Source organism: Phyllopteryx taeniolatus, chromosome 10 (genome assembly GCF_024500385.1).
Source record: "Phyllopteryx taeniolatus isolate TA_2022b chromosome 10, UOR_Ptae_1.2, whole genome shotgun sequence".
NCBI lineage: Eukaryota > Metazoa > Chordata > Actinopteri > Syngnathiformes > Syngnathidae > Phyllopteryx > Phyllopteryx taeniolatus.
In genome coordinates, this window is record NC_084511.1 from 8743882 (window position 1) to 8770834 (window position 26953).

General features: G+C 40.3%; 1 protein-coding gene across 2 annotated transcripts in view; it reads left to right on the forward strand.

Annotated features, from left to right (window-relative positions):
• Positions 1-1999: 1999 nt before the first annotated feature.
• Positions 2000-26953, forward strand: part of rab28 (RAB28, member RAS oncogene family) — a 65704-nt gene continuing 40750 nt past the window's right edge. The window contains exons 1-3 of one of the 2 annotated variants that reach the window (XM_061787765.1): positions 2000-2253; positions 16951-17047; positions 22075-22163. In XM_061787765.1, coding sequence (XP_061643749.1) covers positions 2179-2253; positions 16951-17047; positions 22075-22163 — 261 coding nt within the window. In that variant the 5' untranslated portion in view covers positions 2000-2178. The remainder of the gene's footprint in view (positions 2254-16950; positions 17048-22074; positions 22164-26953) is intronic. The other variant, XM_061787766.1, reaches the window with a different exon arrangement.

Below are 26953 nucleotides of genomic sequence, written 5' to 3' on the forward strand. Positions count from 1 at the left end.
ACCCATGTACATGTTTGAATTAAGTAACTTTATGAGACTTTTTTCAATGTACATTTCTCTCAATTATTAAATGTAAATCTTAAAGTGTAAAAGCAATGTCTTTGTTATGGTCAATGTTTTTTCCCCCCACAATGACCGTCTTTGTAGCCCCATTAAAACTTTCCATTCCCCTCACTGCAGGTTACACCAATATTATTGATTTATCATTCATATAGAAATACATAAAGACTTTATTTGGTGAGGAAAACATTGTTTAAAAGAAATAACGTTTTCTGTTGAATCTGAATGAGAGGAATCATCAATCACTGGAACTCTCCATAAATGACAATTTATTAATTCTTCTTTTCGGAGGAAAAAGGCACTAACAATTCCTTCCACTATGAAATTAATATAGTATGCAATATTTGTCTTTCATTAATTGGACAAATATAACCAGAAGTTCAAAACATGTAAAAATTAACTTTTAAAATCAACGACACAATCAAGTTAAGCAAACAACCCATTTTGACCTACTTCGTGATTATATTTGACAAGATTCTATTTTGTCACCTTGTTGAAACTTCAGCAGATGTCATCTTGTGTCATAAAACAAACATAGGACAACAAATGCATACACACACAGGCCAGTTTGTCAGGTTACTTTATTAGTTTTGGGCCACAGAATCTCTCTCTATGACACCTACAATGTTCTTATTTGAATATATGCTCTGTCCATAATGTTATTTCGGATTCATGGTAATGAATTATGCTTGAACGCAAGGCGTCATACTCCACAGATTCTGAATCCGTCTGATGTAAGAAAGTCCTATACCATCGTAAGAATATTGCAGAGACTCATTCTTTCACCTGGGTGGTCCAGGTAGATTCAAGCCTCATCCTTCATCCTGATTGCAGGAGAGAAGTTTGGTAAAGTGGAGGAGACAAGCATTGGTTTTGATGCAGCTCTTATTGGCGCTCACAAATGAGTGCAATCTTCTTGCTGCGTTCCCAGCCACTAATAATGTGAAAAGAAAAAATGGAAGTTCATCTTTCCATTGAAGTCGAATTTCTGCTGCCCGTCTCGCTCGCCACAAGATTGGGAAAACACGCACAAACAGGAAGGCGACAGCTGAGATTCAAACTTAACTTAATAATAAACCAGAAGCATGAAAAACTATAGAATCAAAATACAGTGATTTTTTAACAGATTGCTTCCCCCCCCCTGGGTTTCTCTTGGACAGGCAAGTCTGACTTTTAAAGTTTCACGCTTTCAGTGTAGTACCATGTTGTGACGCACCATGCCAGGAAGCACTGAGCTCCACTGGCCAGCAAGAAGAGGAGGCAGAGAAGGTACCCAACTATTCTAAGCTCCAATAATAGTCCTTGTTCCCACAGAGCAGAGAGAATATACTGCATGCCTCCGAATATTGATGACGATTTGCCTCTTGTTCGGAGAACTGTGCAAGTAAGAGCCTTCCTTTCGTTCCTCCCAAGTGATGTTATACGACAGTCTCCCATTTCTTTACAGCAAGAGTGTAAAGACGGGCATCAAGAAATACTTTAAAAGGCGTTTTAATAAATCGAAGTGTGTTTTAATAAGTTGACATGTGTAGAAGGTTTGCCGAATTTCACGCTTTGCAGGTGGGTGTGGAAAGGTAGCGTTGCGTTTCACATAAACCAATCAAAAAAGCTCATAAACGTCAGGGTATGCCACAGACTTTATTTGGCATGTATGATAATATATCAAATGCGGGACGCCTCAGAAAATGCCTCCCATTTCGACTTGTTTCGTGTTGATTTTTGTTACCATAACAACGGAGCGGCGCGTCACACTCTGGACGCAACCATTATGGAGACTCGCTGCTGTGATTACGCTTCTCAAGCGCTTCCGCGCGGTTGTGACGATGGCCACAAACACAAGGGTCTATCCGAGGGTTCTGGTGTGTTTTAATATTCGACGTATGGCCGTTTGGAACCGACACCTTTATTTTTCATCAATTTGAAGCGTTCGAGTGGACCCAGCCGAGTCTGGCGGTCGAGTTGGTACAGTCAAAATGGCGCCCGCTTGCTTACTCGACGCTGAGTTGATCCGTCTGTGAATATTAGCCGGCTAGTTTAGATTTTAATCCCCGTATCGTCGTATTTCTTCGCTCGGAGTGGGGTCTCACTGGCCGAACACACGGCGGCGGCGGCGGCGTCATGTCGGACTCGGAGGAGGACAGCCAGGACCGACAGCTTAAAATTGTTGTCATCGGTGACGGCGCTTGCGGGAAGGTGAGCTTCACCAAACGAATACTTTACTGCGCTTCACAACAAGCAAGTCGCAATTGCCCGCACACCGAGGGGATGTCAGTTTTGCCACATAATTCCGATGTTTCTCGGGCTCCTCGGGCCGCTGCTCCAGGCTAGCAGAGGCTGTTTGGGTCACCATGGCGACAGACGCTAAATGACAGCTGCTATGTGAGCTTTTAGCTAACAAGTCAGACGTGATGCAACGTTGTTCACGGGGAAATTGTCATTTACAGAGGACAGTTAAACGCAACGTATAACACTTTATTTATTCATTTATTTATTTATTAGCTCACCTGTACAACCTAATGAATGAAAACAAGTTCAAGATATAGACAAATCTGCTTTCATACTACACTTACTACTCCTACCAGTGCACTAAATTATGAAAGAAAATGTGTACTCCGCGAATAAACCTGAAATGTTTGTTTTAAAAAAATATATATGCTATATATATATAGGTACGTTACTAAAATGTTCAGAATATCTTTTTTATCAAAATAGTCAATATCAAAACTTTCATCTTGGTCAAAACCACAGAAAATCTCAACCGAATTGAAAAATTAAAAAAACGAGGTGGTAAAGGGATTTCCCAGCAACGTATTTCCTGCGTGAAACAATGTGAACACACGATTTTGATGGACCTCAGATCAATTTACGTACCCTATTTCCAGGTACAACAACAACAACAAAAAAAGATCACTGCAAAGGCAATTGAGCCTATTAGTAGGATATCAAATAAAATGCTCAAACGGTGTTATGGCAAGCTGTCTTAGCATCTATTAGTCATCTGAGATATCCATCTTGAGGTCCATGCACTAAACCACCGGTGCCTTGATTTAGGAGTATAATTTGTTCCATGACCATGCTCATAAACCAAAACACATGGTCAGGACATGTTAAAGGTTTTAAAGAACTGAAAATAGTCACAGGTTAAATTAGGAGCATTAGGAAATTATTTACTGAAATCAAAAGCTATTTCAATCAAAAACATCTTAACAGGTGAAGTTGCATTTTAACTTAGAACCCCTTCATTAAGAGCAACTTCACAATTCCTACATGCATTGAACTTTTTTTTCCAAGAGTTTCTGCTTGAATTTCTTTGTCAGAATAGGCTCCTAAAGCTGCTGTTTGGATGTGAACTGCCTCCTACCCTCATAGAGCTTTTGCTTGAGGATGCTTCAAAGGTTCTCAGCAGGTTGAGGTCTGGCCAGAACTGGGGCCACGCCATGAGTTTCTCTCCCTTTATGCCCATAGCTGTCATTGATGTAGAAGTATACTTTGCAGCATGAGAGTGCTCGCTGATCGGTGCCGTGTAACCCTGGATGGTCCAGACGGACGGAGTAGTGGATAGTCGGCAGAAGGCCACCATGATGTCCCGACAAGGCTGCGACATCAGTAATAAGGTGGTGGATTCATGTTTTGGGCCAGATTCACGAAGAGAGATTTGGCGTACCCTTTAGAGTCCCCGAAGGTGTGAAAATGACCTGAGAAGTGTGCAGAGTTTCTGACTCACCGCTTCCCTCCATTGTAAAAAAAGAAGAACTGTACTGTCTTTAAGAAAATCATCTTCATGCATGACAATGCACCATCTCATGCTGCAGGGAATACCTCTGCGTCATTAGTTGCAATTTGCAGAAAAGGAGAGAAAGTCAAGGTGTATGCCCCTTTGAAGCATCCTCAAGCACAAGATTTATGAGGCTGAGAGGCAGTTCACACCCAAACAGCAGCTTCAGGAGGCTATTCTGACTTCCTATGAAGAAATTCAAGCAGAAAAAAAGTTCAATGGATGTGTGAATTATGAAGCTGCTATCAAATAAGCGGTCCTATGTTAAAATGTAACTTGACCCGTTACGATGTTTTTGATTGAAATAGGTTTTGATTTCAGAAAATGACCTCCTAATGCTGCAAAGTTAACAAGACTATTTTTCGTTCTTTAAAGCCTATAAAATATTTGTGTAAACCTGCTGTGTCCAGGTACGTAGTTAATGTGTTACATCAACATCGTTTTCACTGAGCTACAGTAAAATAGCAAATTCAGGTTGGCACAGCAAAGTCGCATTTCATTGCTTTAGCATGTCACCGACTCTTAAGTTACACTACATAAGCTTTTTTTCCTTGACGATAAATTACTGGTTATTGCAGAGTTTAAGCTCACCACATATTGGGAAGCTAACATCACTATTAGCAACTACATGCAGAAGTCTGCCATTATGGAGGACCGCAAGCACGAGCTGCCCGTAACTCTTCCCTGTTATATAATTATATAATTTATTATCTAATATGGGTTTCCCCAACAGTTTGACCTTGTGCTGTCTTGGTTAAGGAAGGTTAAGATCACCAACTTTGCAAATAAATGTTTTCAATTTTAGCATATGTAAGCGAGCGACTTCAACATATTGCTTTCTCATTCGAAGACTAAAAAATGAATTAGTGATTTCATTGATCTGAAGCTAAAGTTTTGACATGTTCTCCATGGCAAGCAACATAAAATATGTAAATCACTGTTGTTCTAAACTTACTAGATATGTGAGGCCTTTAATTCATATAACATAATGTATCATCCAATGGAAGTAATACAGTTTTTCATTGCAACTCATGGGAAATGTAGGCTTCAAACTGTTGCCATCACTTGATTACTGCATTAGATTGTCTTTGTTAAGAAATGGAAGGATGTACATGCCATTGTTGTTGCCAACTTAGCCATGTTGTACTGAGCAGCTAGGACAGCATCCATCACTAGCGTGGGTGGTACTTCGCAATAAGTTCAGTTTGTGGTTCTATGACTATTCTATGACTCATACATTTCCTCTTTACCATCATAACCATGTGGTGGCATCACAAAAAGAAAAATTAAAACATACGTTGAGTTGATCCTTTAATCCTTTAGATCAGTGCTTCACAAACTTTTTAGACAAAGTACCGCCTCAAAATATACTCATAACTCTCAAAGCATCACCGTTATGACCAACATTAAAATAAAGTAGCTTAGTAGACCTGTTTTTATCAAAAATGAGACAGGTTTTATTCCATCCATCCATTTTCTGAGCCGTTTCTCCTCACTAGGGTCGCGGGCGTGCTGGAGCCTATCCCAGCTGTCATCGGGCAGGAGGCAGGGTACACCCTGAACTGGTTGCCAGCCAATCGCAGGGCACATACAAACGAACAACCATTAGCACTCACAGTCACGCCTACGGGCAATTTAGAGTCTCCAATTAATGCATGTTTTTGGGATGTGGGAGGAAACCGGAGTGCCCGGAGAAAACCCCACCCAGGCACTGGGAGAACATGCAAACTCCACACAGGCGGGGCCGGGGATTGAAGCCGGGTCCTCAGAACTGTGAGGTTGACGCTCTAACCAGTCGTCCACCGTGTCGCCGGGTTTTATTCCTAAAAGTATATTAATTATTATTTTAAGCCACCATAACATGCTCAGTTTGAACATGAGCACTACCCTTAAATTTTGTACAATAAACAAACTGTACTTCAATAATGATTCGATCAAAATGGAATCCATATAAAAGTTAATAAAAATGAAAAAATAACCAGTTCTTAAAGATGCAATACAAATGTATTTTACTAAAAAGTTAAAGCTAGAGTATGTAACTATTTTTTATTTAAAAAAAAAAAATAATTTCCACCCAAGCCACTACTTGAGGAGACAATGCTGATTCAGCCTATCAGTTCCTCTAACATCTTGCTGTATTTTTCAGTATTAGATTTTTTTATAGTTGGTGTCTAGTCGATGGAGCGTGGCCCCTTGTCTCCTGTTGTAAAAAGCTATCTAAACATATTCTTTTGCATTTTTGTTGCAGAAAATAATCATACAATTATTACTGTGTAAACCCCCAAACTAATTGTTGGGAACAAACGCAACACGTCATTCTGAGGATGTCTGTTTGTCTGTGTTTGTTTTTTTTGTAAATCTAATATGTTGAATAAAGATGGAAAAAAAACCCAGTCTTTCTGAGGACCTCGTAGCTCCGCAACAAGGTGCCTGACGTTAAGTCCACGCACCGAACAATGCATGCACAAAATGCAGCAATAGTAGGGAATTTGCCACAATTGCCTCTTCTGAAAAATGTGTCTTTTTCCCACCACTGGCTGTCCATCAAAACAGAATAAAAATGTAGAATGTTGTAGAATCACCACATACAAGGGGCGCCTACGTCATATTGAAGCATCGTTTCTTTTGTTGTAATACTGAATTCCAGTGTAGGGGACGACAGAACGGGCGGCACGGTGGATGACTGGTTAGAGCGTCAGCCTCACAGTTCTGAGGACCGGGGTTCAATCCCCGGCCCCGCCTATGTGGAGTTTGCATGTTCTCCCCGTGCCTGCGTGGGTTTTCTCCGGGCACTCCGGTTTCTTCCCACATCCCAAAAACATGCATGAATTGGAGACTCTAAATTGCCCGTAGGTGTGAATGTGAGTGCGAATGGTTGTTTGTTTGTATGTGCCCTGCGATTGGCTGGCAACCAGTTCAGGGTGTACCCCGCCTCCTACCCGATGATAGCTGGGATAGGCTCTAGCACGCCCGCGACCCTAGTGAGGGTCGTAATTGATGGGACGACAGAACGTACGTATTGTAGGTTTAAATACAACTAAACTGGAATGAGGCAATGATTTTTTCGCATATCACTACCCTGTGTAGCACTAGTGATACTCGTACCACGCTTTTGAGAATGACTGCTTTAGATTCTAACTGAGCTGAAGCCTCAAGAGATTGCCTTTGCATGACATCACACAGACAGTTTGACTTCCATTTTTTTTTCTTTACAGGTTTATTCTCCTGAAAAATGTTCTCTGTTTCTAAAATGTTTAACCACTGTGGTGTTTGAATTTTGAGGTTTCACCGTAAGCAAAATAATGTTAACGTTCGACCCGAATGGACACAATTTTGGAATAAAATGAATGTTCTCATTCTAAAAAGCCTACATTTTTCTTGTTTTTCTTTTCGGGAGGGGGCACATAGGTGTGGTGTTGAGAACAGACAGGAGTCAGTTCCCAGCAGATACGCTACATTAATACCCCCCCCCCCCCCCCCCCCCCCCACGACTGCCAGGTGTCAGCTCATCACAGACTTACTGTACCTACTTGTGTTTTGGGCTCAGAAAACACCATACCCTGCACGCCCCCTCCCCCCACCCCCATTTATATTCAGTACTGCTGACTGACATCTTGAATGCCACACTACACCCCGTCTTCCTCTTATTAATGTCAATTTGCTCTGCAAATTGCAATCGGATCAGTTTATTTTGGACACCATTCTCTGGTGGTATTTTGGCTCGCAGCCGGATAGTCCATTCAGGAAAAATAGCAAAATGTGGGAAGGTTTGTCCACCTGAGCGAGATGTTTTTGAAAATATCTGGACTCCCATGTGGAGCCAGGGCCTAATATGCCTGGTTTAACTTAAGTCTATTTTTCCACCTGAGTGCTCAGGTTTTTCTTCAGTATTTGGTGTTCCCTTTAGAAAGAAGCCAGCTTTGGTTGCTGGATTAAACATGAGAAGTTCAAACATTTATAGTGGAACCTCCAAAGTCAAATGTCTTCAAGTTAATCAAATATGAAATTGGACCAAAATTTTGGGGAAAGAAATGCCTAAAATATGACATGAACTGTCATAATATGTGACTTTACGAGACCCAATTTCAGCCACCACCAAATGATTATAGCTCAGTATGTGTGTTTTGGATTTTCCTTTGCCTTTTTGCAATGCTCACAGAAGAATGTGAGAAGTCAACCAGGGAAAAAGCTGACTCATTTAAAGCAGAAAGCAAGTACAGCGGAACCGCGATAGAATGGACTAATAAGGGGCAAGGGTTGTCCGATATAGCTGATTGTCTGTTACATTGAAGCACTTTTTTTTTTAGGCCATATGCATCCACATTACTGTACAGTACAAAATTATAGTTTTGTAGTTTTTTATGGACTAAAATGCCTAGTACAGTGCAAAGTTATTGTAAATAAATATAAAAATAAGCTTGAAAATGTTTGAAAGTTTCACATTTTACACAAACTTAACACACCAGTGTGCTTGTTCATGGTGACGTTGAGGTGCAGTACTCATCATAGGCGAGTCGCTTTCATGAGCCGCATGGAATTTGTGTGCTTCCTAGTTCCCAATCCATTGCCAAAGGCGAACGGCTTGGTAAGACAACTGTTACTGTACCAAAAATAGCATCTTCCAGACTCCGGAAACTTTTGTTTTGTATTCCTCAGAGTTAACACCGCAGCAGTACTGCGCTGTCTCTGTGGAGTGCTCTATACAAAATAGACAATAGATATAACCATCATGAATGACATGGCAACCACGTCAATGCCCCACATTCAACATGGCTGCCACGTAGGCACGGGAGACACCTCTTTTTGAATTGGATCAGTTTTTTTTGTAGCTCTGTAACCCGGAAATAACTCAGTCCCATTTTCTGCCTGCATTGGGCCACAGCACCACTAAACAACAGCGGCCAATTCTGGAACTAACAGACTTTGTCAACACCGGCTTAAGTGACGACTGGAAGCAATTTTTGGACACATTGTTCAGTCCCGACAGTCCATTTTGCCCGATATCCATTTATAGTGGGGTCCGTTTTATTGAGGTTCCGCTGTATTTCAGTGTCCTGATATTTGGAGATGATCATGTCCAGTAGGTCTTGTTTCTGTCAAGCGATGTTTAGTGTTTTATTTGTTTTATTTTACTAGGTTTATACCTCCTATTTTTTTCTCCTTTTAATAAGGTCTGAAATGATTAATCGAATATCTTGAATTGTTTGATCACCAAAAAAAAGCCAAAGCAAAATGTCTGCCTTGAAGTGTCACACTTACTGTATGTAGGGGTGTACTGTTTTGTTTTAACAACAATTTGATTTCCATCAGGAGTCGTGGTTGCCAATTCGATTCAAGGAAAATATTGGTTCATTTAGAACAACCCAATCCAGTGGCTTGAAATCGATTCAGTAACTTTTTAGCCCAAAATTCAACCAGTTTGGCTGTGAAGTAAATACCTGGATACTGGACAGTCTAGGTGAAATTTCCTAGATTGCTGTTGTTTCTTTAAGGGAATCAGGTAAAATTAATTTCTTTAGGTAGCTTTGATATATTTTAAAAATTTTCATTAATAGATAAAATCCCAATATAAAAACTGCATTTTATGTTTACTTAGGTTATCTTTGTCTGATATTTACATTTCTTTGATGATCTTAGACATTAAAGTAGGCAAACTATGCAAACATATAAGAGTTTGAGAAGGCCAGGGCCAATACTTTACTGGTAGGTACTACACACCTCTTTTGAGCTGCATGTCTATGGCGATGCCACGCTAGTCCTCGGCACATTCCATGTGTGTGGAAAAACAAAAGAACAAGGATGCTGGCACATTGTGCTACATACAGTTGCGCACACAGCTGTATAATAACGACAAGCGACCTGGGAATAACCTTTCACAGGTAAAAAAAATAAATTAATAAATAAAATAAATATATAGAGAGAGACCCTTCCAAAAAATTACAATATCATGGAAAAGTTTATTTATTTCCATAATTCCATTCAAAAAGTTACACTTTCATAGATTATAGTTTCAGGGCCCACAATTTAAACAATTTCAAGTATTTATTTGTTTATTTTTACATAATTTGGGCTTTCAGCTCATAAAACCCACAAAATCAGGAATTCAAAAAATTTGAATACTGTGAATAAATCAGCCCAAATTTTGCAGGCCATAAATGTTTTAAACTGAGTCTACCAGTCTAACAGTCTACCAGAATGTTTTAGAGGACTTAATGATTCCTTCTGCGGAGTATCTGTATGGAGATGCAGATTTCATCTTCCAGCAGGACCTGGCCCCTGCCCATACTGCCAGACGCACCTAAACCTGGTTTGATGCCCATGCTATCACAGCGCTTGACTGGCCAGCCAACTCGGCAGATCTAAACCCCATTGACAATCTATCAAGACGAAAATGAGGGGCATCAGACCCAAAAACAAAGAAGAACTGACAGCAAGCATCAAGTCTGGGCTTCCATAACTCCCCAGGCGTTGCCACAGGCTGATTGCCTCAATGCCACGGCGCATCGAGGCAATGATTCAAGCAAAGGGATTGCCAACCAAGTATTGAAGATTTTGAAAGGACCATATTTTGATTGATTTAATGTCACCCTAATTTTTTTTTCTTCTAGAAAGACTGCGAAGTAAATGGTGATATCTTCACAGTATTCTAATTTCTTGTATTCCTGATTTCATTATGTAAAAATAAACAAATAAATACTTGAAATTGTTTAAATTGTGGGACCTGAATCTATAATTTATTAAAGCTTAATTTTTTGAATGGAATTCAAAATTATTATAGTCAGAGCCACGCGCTACATGTTCGGGGGATTCGTCCAACGGTCCCTGGCGTCTCCTCCGACATCCCCAGGGTCTCCGACGCAATTACGCTCCAACCGGCTGCTGCTGCACCCGTTTGAATTTACTTAATTTGAACATGTACATCGGTTGCACATGATTAAAATGTGTTCAAATGACAATTGATCTTCTTCTAAAAAAAAATACGTAATTTTAACACATTTTAATCACGCGCAACCAATGTACATGTTCAAATTAAGTAAATTCAAAGGACTTTTTTTTCCAGTGCATTGTGAGGGCAATAGGCGGCATAAATGATCACTTTGATCAATTAATAGGTGTCCTCACAAATATCAGTGATTCATTAAATACACTGGTTAACAAGTGAATTCAGTGTCCTTGCATCTTTTACATTGTTGAAATCAAATGTCTGGCATTAATTGTTGTTCAGTGCTAATTGTTCGTGTGTCTCTGATGTGTAGCTTTATTATAACAGTTTCCCAGCATCACCTCCAAGTGTCGCCAAAGCACCAAAAGCTGTAGAAACGTGCGTACGCCAACCATGAAGTTGGCGTGAGGCACCGCACATTTCCACGGTCATTTCACTCTTGATACATCTGAAATTTGCCGTGAAAAAGAACGTACGCCACGTTTTTTTGTGCGTACGCACCTTTTGTACACGAGGCCCCTGCTGATCTACGTTTGTGAGTAGACACTGCAAGTGTTTTCCAGACTATACAATATTAGTGCCCAATAATTTTGGGGAAATTACTAGCTCTAGACAAAATCTCAACTTTGTCCTCTCTCGTCCGGAAAGGACGCGTTAAACGCGCGCGTTTTCCACTTTAGTCCAACACACGATGTTCTATTTCCCTTTTAGCACGCCTATTTTCTTTCTTTCACCATAATTAGTGTTATTTTCTTTCTTTAGTTAGACCCTTTCTGTGTTTCCCTCTAGATCCCTTGTGGATGTCATTAAATATTCTATAAAATTCCACTCTTGGTTGTGTTTTGTGTGGGTTGAGCTTAACAATGAACCTCTGTTTAGGAAACAAAATTTCATAAAATATAGCAACCTTCAGATTACGGGACTGAGGTTTCTCGTCACTCTCCCTATATTTTATACATATGAAAAGTGACGTGGAGACAAAATAGCTTGATTTATAATGCTGAATCTTAAAATTACGCTAAACCGGAAGTAACGCTGGCGTCGCTTCCGGCTTAATCTTTTCCCAAATTAATTAGATTTTCATTTCGACCAATATACGCTACATTGGGAAATAAAAAAATGTCCATGTTGCATAGCTCTACCTTTACCTCACATGCACTATTTGTTGTTTAATAATGCAAAATCAATTATTATCTGATTATTTGGTTAATCAATCAGAAAAATAATCAAAAAATATTTGATAGCTGCAGCCCTTGTTCCCATTTCTATTGGCCCTATAGGACTGTCAGCTGGAGGCAGTATTGACTTTTCGGAACAAAGGACTTGGATATTTATTGACTGGTGTGGTGCATTTGAGACCAGTTTTTTTTTTTGCTCTTTGACAAAATGGGGCGTTCAATGCATGTCAACTGCTGGTTTGTATATTTTCGACCTTCAAGGTACCGCGGTTTAAACAAAATAGTCGCACTTATGTGTCTTTATAGTTGAGAGAGCACAAAGAGTTTCATTGCATGATTGTCTTCACTGTGTTTTTTCTCTCTCCGCTCGCCAAGTTTCTTGTTTCAGTGGAACCTCCCCCCCATTTCCCGGCATTGGGATCACCGGTGACCCTGTGCTGGAGTGTGAGGATTACGCCAGCGTTCACATTTGTTGTTCCAACTGTACACTAGGAAAAAAAACTACAAAGGGACTACGTTTAAAGGAGGAAAGCCAAGCTACTGGGACGCCAAGACAAATGTCCGAGCAGGCCAGCACGAGCATGAGGGATTCATTTTTGCTGTCCGAGCTAGTTATTCTTGTGTTACCGCTGATTGTTTGGGCTACCTAAATCAGCCGTATTCTCCCTGTTGCTGTCATTTTTCAGTCATTCTTGAGGACACGACAAACTGAGAATGAAACAATCCGATTGCAATAAACGTTCAAAAGAATTAAGTTCGCAGCACTGTGTACAAGTGGTTAGTACAGCAGCCTAACAGTCCTGAGGGTGGGAGTTGGAATCCCGGCTCTGGCCTTCCTTCCTGTGTAGAAATTGCATGTTGTCCACGTGCTTGCGTGGGTTTTTCTCCGGGTACTCTGAATGATTGTTTGTCTACGTCGTTCCAGCGATTGGCTGCCAACCAGTCCACGGTGCACCCCGAATCTCACCAAAGTCAGCTGTGATAGGCGCCAGGTCATCTGTGACCCTAGTGAGGATAAGCAGTATAGAAAAAAGATTTATGGAAGAAGTACAGGTGCATCTCAATAAATTAGAATTAGAAAACTTCATGTACTTGTATTTCTGTAGTTCAGTTCAAAAACTGATTACAGTTCTTCAGTGCTTCACGGGTTTTTTCCAAAATATTCATAAAAAAGAAAAAAAAAACAGCCATATCGGCAGCCATATTGCGGAAAGACGCGTTGTTTCATGTTGATGGGCGCGAGAGAAGGTTACCCTGCATGCCAAACAAAGAGATGAACTGACTCAGAGGCTTTGTACATGCCTGTACTGTACTGTACATGCCTCGGGCACTCAAACAAGGCGTGTGAATGGTTCCCGGCGCGACATCGACCAATGAGAGCACGAGTGGATTTATCCTGTGAGCTGATTGGCTGCGCATCATCGCAGCCACACCCAGCATCTTCCCTTGTTGTGTCTCGCCAGTCTCGTCCACGCTGTTGACTGTATCTTAGTGTTGTGTTCGTGATAACTTTATTTGTTGAAGCGATAACTGTTTTTGATTAGTTAAGCCCTTACAATGACGCCTAAGCGCTGTGCCCCTGCGAAAGCTTCCTCCGGGGCGCCCAAGAAGAAGAAGATGACCATCAGCGAAAAAGTGAAACTTTTAGATATGATCAAAGAGGGCATAAGTTATGCATCTGTGACACACCATTATGGTGTGAATGAGTCTACAGTGCGGTACATCAAGAAAGAGGAAGAAAACATCAGCAAAACTGCGAAACGTGTGCGTAATAAGAGAATTGTGAAAATGGAAGCGGCATTGTGGATTGCTGACTGCAGGGAAAAGACAGTGAGTTTGGACACTAATATGATCAGGACAAAGGCCAAATTTCCGCCACCAGCACAAGCCTCTTCGCCTCTCTCAGAAGGCAATGTTGATGAATTTTAATTACTGTATAATAAATGTTAATTACTGTATAAGGTATTATAATTAAATATTTAAGTAAATACGTGTAGTGTTGTAATCTGTCTCAAATATGTAAAGTATAAATACTGTTTACATATTTTAAACATTCTGGTACCCACATACACGAAAATTCCTCGTGTGGGCGGGGTGGGGGGCAAATCCTACTTTGCGGTTTTTTACCTTTCGCGGGGGGTTCTGGTCCCCATTAACCGTGAAAAACGAGGGATCACTGCATATAGATTCACTGCAAAGAATAAACTATGATTATTTGTTATTTTTGATGATTTTATCTTACAGCTAACGAAAACCCACATTTTACAATCGGCAAGAAATTACAATGTTATATAACAGTAGGAATTGCCCTTGTGATAAGTATTTTCTTGTGTTGTATGAATCGCCCATATAATTTCAGTTTCACTTTTGGAATTGCGTTGCTGAAATACAATGAACTCTCCGACAGTATTGTAATTTATTGCGAGGTTAATGAAACTTACACATCATCACATTTAGAAGCTTTTATAAATAACAATGTTATTAATTATTGTTATATCTTGTGTTAATAATTCAAAAATAATACATTTTGGATTCACACTGTCAGAAAGGTATTGCTTTAACTATGTTATTGTGGTTGTAAAACTGCACTGTCATACTGAGCGCTGCTTCTAATATTTTGACTGTGTTATGTAGCAAAATAGGTCACCAGAATATTAGAAAGACTGCCATGATGCAATACAGTTCCTTGAAAATGTATTTGCTGCCACGAGTGCTCAGGTGTTGCGCTGACATTGAGGCAAGCTAATAGACATTCGATGCTTCCTGTTTTCCCCTTGCCGCACATCCATCAAAATGAGTTAAAGTTGGCCGCGTCAATGCCGAGCCGTCTCCCTGCAGACATGCTATTTTCTTCCTCCCTCAATGGTGACAGTGATGGAGGTTTCGTAATTTGTGGCAATTATTTGGTCTGCAGTCCGGAGACATGACACACACACGCGCGCACACGCATATACAGTACTGTATATGCGTACCCACACCTGTTTTTGTCATTCTCACTTGACAGTCCCATCCGCATAACGTCCCCTTGGTTGTTGGGTTTTTAACAAGTCTGTGAAATGGATTTAAAAATAAAGTGAACGTCACACTTTGTTGCACTGTTTTGAGGCTTGTGTGTGGATGGCAGATACACTGAGGGAAATGACTTGATATGATGAATTACATTAGACTAGTGGTTTGTAAGGGAAATCGTAGGAGAATGTAAACATGGTTTCCCAATTTCAGGGTCAGGACCCAAAATTGGTCGTGAGCAGGATTATACAAAATCTACAGTTTTTAACAAACCTTTGGGATTGTTGGACATTAATTAAGGAAGAACCCATTAAATTCTGATGTTGAGGTGGATAAAGGTGCAGAACCCCCCCCCCCCCCCTACACACACACACACACCCACCACCGCCAGCATTTTGATCACTTTTCCCAATTTCAGTGAATAATCCAGAAATTTTAATGGAAAACTTCAGAGGTATGCTAGGAATGGATTTCTCTTCTGATCTAAAATGTGTGGAGGTCTGCACTATTACTGTTATAGCTTGTTGTTGCGGATATGCAAGGATTTCTATCCAGCTATAGAGATAGAAATCCTTCTCGTAAAGGCTATTTATGCTCTACGTTAGATACACGACACATGTATACTTACTTTTTTCCATGCTTGGAGTTCTTTCATCTGTATTTCTGTCCTGGAGGTTTATGGTGAGGCACCAAATGCTGCAATACCACCAATAAACACTGGAGGCAATGTTGGGATTCAGTGATGGAACGGTGATTCTCTTCAGTGTGGTACTAGTACCACTAATGGCTCCCCCTAATGCAGGGGTGTCAAACTCAAGTTCACAGTGGGCCAAAATTAAAAACTGGGACAAAGTCGCGGGCCAATCTTGATATTTATTTTAAAATGACTGCGATTGTCCATATTTTCCCTTCTCTCCAGATATGTAATGTTAAAACGGAAATGAAAACAAACTTAACTGAATATGGAATAAGCAAACTTTAATATTATAAACACATGAGAAATCAAATGTGCAATTAAAGATTAAAAAATCAGTAGTATTTCTTATTTAAAGAGATAAAATCTGTAGCTCTGAAATCTGAAATCTGTCGTGAACAGATAATCTGCCTCCCGCCTGTCTTGAAAGCTCCTATTTTCCGTCTTTTGTTTGGCCATTTTTGGGAATGTGACGTGTAAATTTGCCCGAGGAGACTGGTGGCAAAACGTTGCTAGCTAATGACTGCAACAGAAAAGCCAACACACTAGCAAAGCATTCTGGGATTTGTAGTATTGGTGGTGCATGCGCTGTATACTGGTGGCCCAGCTCTTATTCAAATTTAATATGGTCTCGTGTAATTATGTATTGTGTAATTACATGTAATTATGATGCAATTATATTTGGCCCCGAGTTTGACATATATGCCCTAATAGTTCATGAAAGAATCCCTAAATTAAATGTTCAAACTCCATAATTTTACAGTGGCTTACAATACTATTAAATATACTTTTGAGGAGTAAAACCTTCGGCACGTTTTTGATTAAGACTACTTACTACAGGCCTATTACGCTACTGTATTATAATTTTGGTTATTGTGATGGTACATGGAGAGCCAAGTATTTTTTGAAGTGGTACTTGGTGTACAAAGTTTGAGAACCACTGGGATAGAAGACAGAAATGGGAAAGACCAAATGGAAAAAACAAATATGCCTTGAGTTGTTTCATGGCGTCATAGACCACTGCCTTCTTTCTAATGTGAACGTTCAGTTTCTTTGGGGGATTCATTTCAAAATGTTCATTCAAACGCAGTTGACGCATGGAAATATGAGGGCAGAGGCGTTTACACCGTTTCAAACTTAAAAGATGAGTTTTTATACATACTAATAGCATAAATGAGCAACGGTTCTTTCTCAGAACTAAAAAAAGAAAAAAGAAATGTAACATCTTCTAGGGACATGTTGTTGCTCTCTGCTGACTGCGATGTCTCTCCTTTTTGCCACTGTGTTCCAGACTTCACTCGCAACCAGGTTTGCTCAGGAGGCCTTTGGGAAGCAGTACAAACAAACCATTGGCCTAGATTTTTTTCTGAAGAGAATAAGCCTTCCAGGTGAGACATCTAACAACAGTCATCTGGGAGTGCGGGGACCAAGCAGGCACACGTGTTGCACACAGGATGATCAGTACAGGCCGCACACTTACCACGGTGATATTTTTCAAGCTATTGTCAGCTTTAGAAAACTCCCGAATTGCAGCATTTGATGTTGAATCATCTTTATTGCCCAACCAGGAATTAATTGTTGGCCGGTCGTTTGATGTCATTCTAATACTAAAAAAAACCCCAAACACTATACAAGAACAAAAAACAACAGTACATGCATTTGTTAAAAGTTCAACAATGATGCCCAGCTGTTCTGTCATTTATAGAAGAGGCTCCAAAGGTCAAAACATTCAGAATTCAACCAACATTTTCATGAAAAAAATATGTCTTGACAAAACCTTGAGATTGAACTGTCGTTAGCGTGGCATCAGGCGAGATCTTGGAGTACCTCGTGAGTCACCAACAATGAAATATGAATTATTTTTTTGTTTTTAGTTGGCTTTTTTTTTTTTTTAAAGGCTTATTCCAAAAGACGGAAAAGCCTCAACTTGGGGTGTTAGCAGAAGAAGAACATGAAAAATGAGTGGGAACTGGGGGTTAAGTAAAGTTTTTTTATGTCATCAAAGTTAGTGTTTTATAATATGTATTTTTTAACAGTGGTCATCTTCCTTTTACGTCTGTGGTTTGACGCATATCACTTCTTTTGTCTTTGGCGGTGTGTCCGCTGCATGCGCCGCCTGCAAGGGTCAGCATAATGGCAAGAGTAATTTTGTAATTTGTCGCATTGATGATATGAAAGTGCCACCTCCACGAGCAAAAACAAAATGTATGCTTTTGCTGTCAAATTACTTTTATTTAAAATTAAATCAGTTGCATAGCTCTGCCACTGGTCATCAAACTGTACCTGTCCAAACTGTAAGACAGAACCGTTTGATTTCAATAGGACAAAAAAGTCGGTGAAAAGTGTGTTGTACGTCTTGATCCTTGGGGTATTTTCACCAAAGATGTTATTTAAAACACCTGGAAACTGTTTTCATTTGTGGATACACTGCACAATGTCGGCATTAAAAAAATCTTAACAAATCAAGAGGAAGACCAGCGTCCCGGAACAGATTGTTTTTTTACCTTAGAGGTTCTACTGTACTTCATATTTATAGTTCCCATCATTTTTTTGAACTGCTCTATATTTTTATGTCCCAGCGTTTCTCGCCAGAGGTTCGGCTTAATTTTTCCCATCAACCGATCCGAGCTGAATGTGTCTTTTCTGGTGGCGCCTCATTGTAGCGCGTCTGCCACTTCTCAGACTTATTTGCTGTGAAAGTTCTTCTCTCCAGAGCAAACAGTCCGCAAGGCCGGTGGACAGCTCACATCCCGGCTGGGCCAGCCTCGCTCCCAATCCTGTGGGCACAGCGCAGAGTAAATACATGAATAGTTTTATGTTGCTGTCGTGGATCCCCAAATTCAACTGATCTTTGTCCCTTGCCATATAAAACATTGGTGTTCCTATTTGTTTATGCCCAGCCTGCAGAATACAACTGTGCTCTGTAGGCTCATTAGATCTTTCAACCAAAATTTTTATTGACTCGTGCTATATTTAGACATTTTGACATGACTTGACACCATGTGAAATAGAGACTTTTTTTTAGCATCTAAACTGTCACTTCTTACCCTCTGCCAAGGCCCGAACAATACTAGTCTGCAAAGTCTCTCTATCCTTTCATTACTAATAAAACAATATTAAGTAAAGTTGTGCACACAAAGTAGAGGTTATGCTGATTTGTGAGTTGGCCCAAGGATTGTGTTTTGATTGTGTGTCAGTTTCGGCTTATGAGACTTGGGAGAACTAAACCCCCAAAAATGTTGCGGTAGAGCCCGAACGAAAAGAGCCGACCGTAAGCACCATCCTGGCTCAGCTGGACTTAATATGAACTCCGATTTAAACCCATGGCTACCCTTGTTGTACACGTCTTATTGTACCTTTGAGGGCTAAACTGTGCACCTTCATGCTGTGCACATTTTTCTGTATCAATGGAGCAGCAAAAACACTGGCTCAACACTTGAGTTGTTAAAGGGCCCATTTTCTGGGGAATTGGGTGTTGATGAGCTGAGGAAGAGTAAGGGTGGCTCGGCGAGCTGGGTGGTCCCGAACTTCGTTAGGACCATCACCCAGCCTTTCGTTGGAGCGGTTGTCTGGGTCTCCACGGAGCTGTAACCATCTTTTGCCGCAGTGTTTGTGTGCATGCGTGTGTGTGTGGGAGGGTCAGGGGGTGAGCCTTTAAGCCCTCTCACCATGAAGGCCCAGCTTGTCAAATTTAATGTACATTTTCCAAGGCAAGGAGAGGTGAGTCGAGGCCGACTGGCACACGACCTCTCCTGTGAGGGAATTTTAGAACAATACCTTCAATACCAGATGTGAAGGGTGGGGGAAGAAAGCTGTAATTTCAAAAGCTTCGTCTACATGGTGATGCCGTGAAACTGGACATAACAGTTGATACAGCCATTATTCATCTGTCCGTATTCTATATCGAACCAAGGAGATATTGCAATTTCACACAGCGAAACGGTATCCTGCAATCAGATAAGATGACGCCAGTGTCTGGTGTGACGTACAAACCAGTCGTCGGACAGCGACAACACAACATGGCAGGAGAAATGCGTGTACACCCCGGTCCTGGAATTGCGTGCTGCCCTTGTAAGGGCTCTGATACTACCTCTGAAAGTAGGATATTACACGCTCGACTTTGCCCCCCACTCAATTCCTTTTTCCACTTTTTCATGTCAAGAGAAACGGACCACTTACACAAGCTAAACTGGATCAAAGCGTGTCATCAAAAATTTCGGAACATGTCTGAAAGTGCACGTTATGGAAACAGTTTCAAAATTTTGCTTAAACACACGTGAAATCTCCTAAATGCATGTGGGAAAAGGTTTTATGGTCTGAAGGTTGAACCTTTCAGCCATAATTCCAAAAGGTATTTTTGGCACAAACATAACACTGCTCTTTACCAAAAGAACACCATACCTACAATGAAGTGTGGTGGTGGCAACATCATGCTTCGGGGCTGTTTTTCTTCAGCTGGTACTGAAGCCTTAGACAAGGTGGACAGAATTATGCATGGTTCCAAATACCAGTCTTTCAGCACAAAACCCTCAGGCTTCTGCTAGAAAGAATTTTTAAAAGGGCCAGGAAAAGCCTACTAGAACATCTGAACTTTATTTGGGTTAATTGGTAGGTGGCAGGTGTGGCCTGATTCCCATTTAACATGAGTTTGAATATGATCAGTTTATTCAGAACTCTGCCACATTCCCAAGTTATAAGAGGGTGTGCACACTTGTGCAAACATATTACCTCACATTTTTATTTTTTTTTATACTTCCCTCCTCGAAAATATGTTTTACTATTGAGTTGTACAGGTTATAGGTCACATTAATGGTGGAAAATCCACTTAATGCGTCCAATGGAGTAGCATTACTTCCCAAAGTCTTTCATCCACATATACAAAAGGAAGAATGATATTTAAAGATGTTTTCAACCGCATTTGGTGCACACATGTATAGTAATCGGTGGGATGCATGTTATAGCATTTATGCAGGTCCGTAGGAATGGGGATGAGTTTAATAACGCTGTCTGTAAAGAAACATTACTGTTTTTACTGGATTTTTTTGTGTGTAAATGTAATCAAAGTGATGATGATTTCCTCATCCATGTGCGTTTTTGTATGACCTTTTTCGAGGTTTATCTGTCGGCCTGCAAGGTTTTTTCCCAAGGCATAAGCAGAAAAATGCCAGTGGCGTTGAGTCAGTTTGAACCTTTAGGAACACAAATAAAGCGAGTGTCCGAGCACGGCGGATGGGCGGGGATGGCGCACCCCGCCGCCAAAGAGCAGTTATTCATCCCTCTCCTCAATGTAGCTTTACATTGACACTGTATAGTCTAGATGTAGTGACTGTGAACCTCAACGTTTCCTCTCCTCGCCTTCAAAATAAGGGGGGAAGCCATCCAGCCGTGTCCACAGCGCCACTCGGACCCAGCACAGAGGCCGCGTCACACCAGTATAAACTCTTCGCTGTCTGGTCCTCTCATCCGCATTTTCTGACCACCCCTTTCATTTTCCAGAGGAAGAAAATATTTATTTGGGTTTGGGTTTTTTGTGCCTGTCCTTCTCTCTCTCATTCAGCCTGTCTTTGCCTTTCTACTGACATGAGGACAAGAGTCCTCTTTTCCTCCTACTTTCTGTTTAATTATTGCCATTTTCCTTAACAGCACATAATTCTCTTCACCTTCCTGACTTGGCAGCAGCGGGATATGACACACATGGCACAATGCAAACAACTCTTTTTACTGCCTTCGTGTTAACAATTCTGGTTATGTCTGTGAGACCCCTTCGCATAAATGACAAACCCCTAGTTTATTTTTTCCATCACTACTGTCAACAAAATGAACTTTTAACACTCATCCAAACCCAAGTTTTCCCAATCTATTTTGAGCTTCCTCATGAACAATAAAAACATCTCGGAATCCCGGAAATTCGATTAAAATGAGTGCAACTTTTCAATAACTGAAATACAGTGGTGCATTGAGAAAAGAGTGACCCGACTTAAAATTATTTGTTTTTTCCGATTCGAGCTGTCGTTCCCCGAGTTGTGAAACTCTTCTTCATTTGTGTCTGCATGACTATATTATAATACCCCCTGGTGGCCAAGTCTCACACACCAGAAGGAGCTGCAATGAATTAATCATATGCACGCACTGTTTAATTCTTTACAATCTATTCAATTATGTTATTGCAACATGTTTTTATAAAGTATGACATAATGAGTGTTTTTTGAAAAATTAAAAAAACACATTACACAAATCTTTTTTTAAGAGGCTTGAAAGGATTAATGGCATTTCCATTCTTTTCAATGGGGAAAGATGATTTGAGATATGAGTGTTTTACAGGTGTGCTCACAGAATGAATTAAACTTGTATCGCAATGCACCCCTCTATGTATTGTATGCTATGTAATGGTACATTTCCCATTTAACCCTTGTAGGCAATCTGAATGTGACCCTGCAGGTGTGGGACATTGGAGGCCAAACGTTAGGAGGGAAAATGCTGGATAAATACGTGTACGGAGCTCACGTAAGTCACCTTGCCGCACGCGTACACAAGCTTATGCCACTTTTTATACTGCTAACCTAACTAATCATCAACACATCGTTCTTTCGGTTTAAATGGTGCTTCATCCTCTATGTGTTGGCCTCAGTCATAGTCGGGAATTGGGGAAACACTCATCACCGCGATGGGATAGTAATAAGAAGAACAGGAAGGATTAGTTTTGAGCCCGCTCACGCTTATTATCACAGTCTTGTCAGAACTCCTGGCTGGAGCCATATGATAATAAACTCAAGCGATCGACTGTCATATGAACTGATGGTGAATGCAGCAGGCCGGTAGAAGCTCACAATTTGTGTCAAAGTGATGGGGCCATGGAGAAATTGGCCACATCCCCAAGGGCTTTCTACTAGTTGCAAATCTCAATGAATATTTCAGGGATTTTTGTTTTGTTCAAGAATAATAATACTATAGATTTTTCACACTTTACCCAAAATGATGGCTGTAGCTGACGTTGCCAGGTACATGCTCCTTGTCAGTTAATCTGCTGGGCTACACCTTTCAACTGATCTTTTTTTGTCATTGTAAAGGTAACAACTCAACTGATTTTGATTTACATTTAATTCAAGAAGAGGTCACATATGTCCACAGTTTTCATGATTTATGTCAACCTTAATTAATGTTTGCTTTGTTGGGAAGTCAGGCACAGTTCCACTGGTATATTTTGGAATAGTAAACCGTTTTCTGGGTAGGATTAACTACGTAAATACTGTGAATTAGGACAGGTTCACGGTTCGGCATTCACGCGTTTAAAAAAATAATAATTAAAATTTTTTTTTTGGGGGGGGCAGTGGGTAAACTACACTAAAAAAGTACTTCATATCTGGTTGCACTTGATTAAAATGTTCCCCTCTTTTCATTGAAAATAATCAAATAATGTTAGTTTAACACTTTAATAATGCGCAAGTAATGAATTAAGTAAATTCAAAGGACCTTTTTAAGGTACCCCAGACCTTTGCAGAAACAGCATATTGGCGTTTTTTTTCATGGTTATTCATGCTTTTTTTGGGGACAAAAAAAAAAAATATATATATATATTTTTTCATGCCAATTATAATGGCCGTCAATTATTCGCATAGTTTCGATATTTGTGTTTGGGCCAGGTCCCTATCCGGGTATTGCGGGGTTTCACTGTAGTACTTGGACTTGCCCCTTAAAACCTTATTCACTATTCATATTGACAGTAACAAAACACTCATGAATAACAATCGAACCGTTGCTCTTTGTAGTATTCCAAAATAATTGTCCACCAAATGAAAAATCTATCTCAATCTATTGAACCGGTAAGCGTATGCTGACACGTTTTGACTGAGGGGTTTTATCTACCGCGTCTTGATTCAGAAAAAGTTTTTTTCTTTAGTTTAAAATGGCTTACTTTAACCAGGATCCCTCTCTGTACCTTGTCCACAGGTAAAATCCCGGGTCTGTTTTGCACTCATTTGTGCCATAGGTCCTCGCAGACTAAGCTGCCACCTTTCCAGCTAGCCTGCTGGCTAAGTAGCCTTCTGGCTACGTAGCCGCTCTTGTCATCTTTCACGCTGTGTTTGATAAACTTTGTCCCATTCAATCTGCTGCGGTTGTTCGCTCTGGGGATGGCTTCTTTTCTTTTTCCGTTGTGGCACGTTCATGTTATCTGTGGAGTGCATTGGAGCTAGGCTAACGGAACCCTTCTTTAGCGGAGAGCTTTTTTAAAAAAAAAAAAAAGTTTTAATTATTTAATTATTTTAAATAAAGTTTATGGAGATGGCGTTGAAGCTAAAATGTGTACAAGTGCAGAACCAATGCGCACTAAGTCAAAATGTCAGCGCCCGTAAACAACGGAAGTGGCAGCCTTGCAGCACTTGTCAGAATAAAGTAAGTAGTATGTTATTCTTTGATTCGTTTTGATTTGAATCCGAAAATTCTCATTTGGGATTCATGGCTGTAGACTAACTATTTGCGCTGGTTGCACTGGTGCGCCTAACCTTTTTTCTTGGGTGTACTAGCATAAAAGTTAGGTGCACCCCAATTTTTGACTGCATCACATTCAAGACAGATGTCTTACTGGGTCACTTCAAAAATAAAATAACTGCTTGATTTTTAGGCACTGTTGACTGGTATATGATTAACTAATAATCCGGTCTTTTTTTTTTTTTTTTTAAGCACAATTCCACTAGACAGGTAGCTGACTGAATAGTGTTGGTGCTTAAAGTGCTCCGTGTCAGAGTGTTGATTTGGACTGTCAGACAAATCAGGCATTAACTTAACATTCTTCATGAAGAAGTTGTCAATTGTTCTTTTCATCTTATCCGTGACTCTTGCCACTCTACATCAGATGGGCCTGTTAGGCCAGTCAACTTGGCCTCTCACTATAACAATTTTTTTAGGACAGTATATTTTCCCAGAGATGTTCACAATAAATGATAGTAGTATCATTGATTTTGTTGTTTTTTTATGCCAAATATCATTATGGCTATAATGATATTTTAGTACAATAATTCGACTATATCCTTTTAAGACCAATTAACTTAATAATCAAGAATATTTAACATTGACATTAAAATGTTGAACAATAATTAAAATATCTTAGATACAAATATATTTAGTAATTTATGTTATTATATTATATAAAAACAGACTCAGGCTCTGGTCACAAAAATTGCACTGAAACAAATATTAAGTACTTGGCCCATAGGTATAAAGATTCATTAATGCCTTAACAGGCAATATACTGCCAATCAAGTTTCCAATTGGTTAAGAAAACATACAAAGTAGCAACACTAATGACAGCAAAACAAGTAGATCAAGGCAACCTGTTTGATATCAAGATTGGTACTGCTTTTCAAAAGTCTGCAGCATTTCTTTAAACGCTGCTTTGTCAACATGTTCAAATTTGGACCTCTTACAATAGCAAGTAACGCTATACTATAATTTTATATGTGAGCGTGTGCCATATAAATGGTCACGTTTATTTGCATTGTTCGGCAAAGGTTTACTTAATTGCAAGCTGACGATAAACGGGAAATGTCCCACCGTGTTTTTTGTTCCCAGCTGAAGAAATGGGGTGGGATGGTTGTGTTTTAAATGGATTTGATCTCTTTGAGGTTTATGTTCTGTTGTCAGTTTATGATACAACTTTATGCAAATTCCCCATACCAGCTCGTTGGTGTTTGCGGGATGGCCGCGTTCATCTGGCTTGAATCCAAAATATCCCAACATCTTCGCAGTGGCATTAGGCTTTGAAACTAATTCCTTTATGCCGCTCAACATTCAGTAATTTTACAGCTACGTTAGCCGTCAGAAAACTTAGCTTCAAGAATGCTAGCGCCCACATTTCAAACGCATGCACACGCAAGCATGCACGCATGCCTGCACACAGGCACACACACAGGCTTGCACACGACCACAACCAATCAGTGGCGGTTGCGCCATTCACAATTTCTGATTGGCTTAAAGAGCATGGTGGGTTTCAGGTGTGTCTTTCAAAGTCACTGAGATTTGTTTCTTCCTCAAATAGCTGGGCATATGGCTGCGCCTGCTTTGTGAGACCAAATTAGATTCTTGACGATCCATTGACACCAAAGGATGGTTGCCAAAATGTCATGCCAAGTTATCAAGCCCTTAATCACAAAAGAGTCTCAAAGGACTTCACAGGCCCACAGTTAACAAAAATCAATAAAATCTCCTTGTCTAGCCTCCCTCAGAAAAACTCAGAGAAAACACATTTAGGGGAGAAAGCGGAAGAAACCTTGAGGAGGGACCACTGATGGAGGGATCTTGAAAAAGTGGTCCTCATCAGATCTTGTCCTAGTTGTTTGATGCAAAATCCTTACATCAATAGCCTCACTTCAATAATCCCCGCCTTCTCTGAGTAGGTAAGGAGAGGATGAGGGAAAGGAGGGAGAAGGAGCAGCAATAAAACTGGCTAAAATCCATATGTCAGGGGGTGAGGCCAGGGCAAAAGAATAGTACCATACAAGGTGTGGTGTAACTAAATGCGAGTGTGTAGAAGTAAGTTTTAACTATACAGTACCGATCAGTTGTTTTGTACTTTCACAATTCTTGATGATGGCAATGCAAAAAATTTAAATCCCCATGTGATACTGAACCAAACTGTTCCAAATGGTGGAAAGGAGCCTGTTGTTCACTGCTATCGTTCCCATGTTTCTATTCTTCCAGCCAGATTAAAGCGGTTAGATAATCATATCTCAGTCTAAAAACGTACTCTATATGTGGCAGTGCACTGCAAATGAGTAACCATGATGTCCATGGGCAGCAGGGAGACAGCAGTCAAGTGCTTTCTGTCACCTGCAGAACATCTCATGTTTAAAGAGCCCTACTTTTAAGACCACACGTAAAAGAATAAAACGTTACCCGACTGGTGTGTATATCACATAGTCAACCACAGGTTGTTGTGCTTCAGTTCCTCATCACAAGTTGTGCTACTGGTTTAATGCCAGCGCTGCATGGAACTTGTCCTTCTATTGTTCCGCCGTGTGCTTCCTGTAATCAATCATGTTGTGTCTGTAAGTACGGGTAGTAATTGCGAGCATCGTGAGCTGTCAATACCGAACCATGCAGGTTGTGACAGTGTGTGTCTGCTGAACAATCCCCCCCCGTCAGTCATGCTGCACAGGACAGTAATAGTGGAACAGCCACCTTGCTCGCCCAGACACTCCTCTGATGTAGAGATAACATAGCCTCTATTTCAGTGATTCTCAAACTATTTTTACCAAGTACCACCTCTTTATAAAAAAAATGAGGCAGAGGTTTTATTC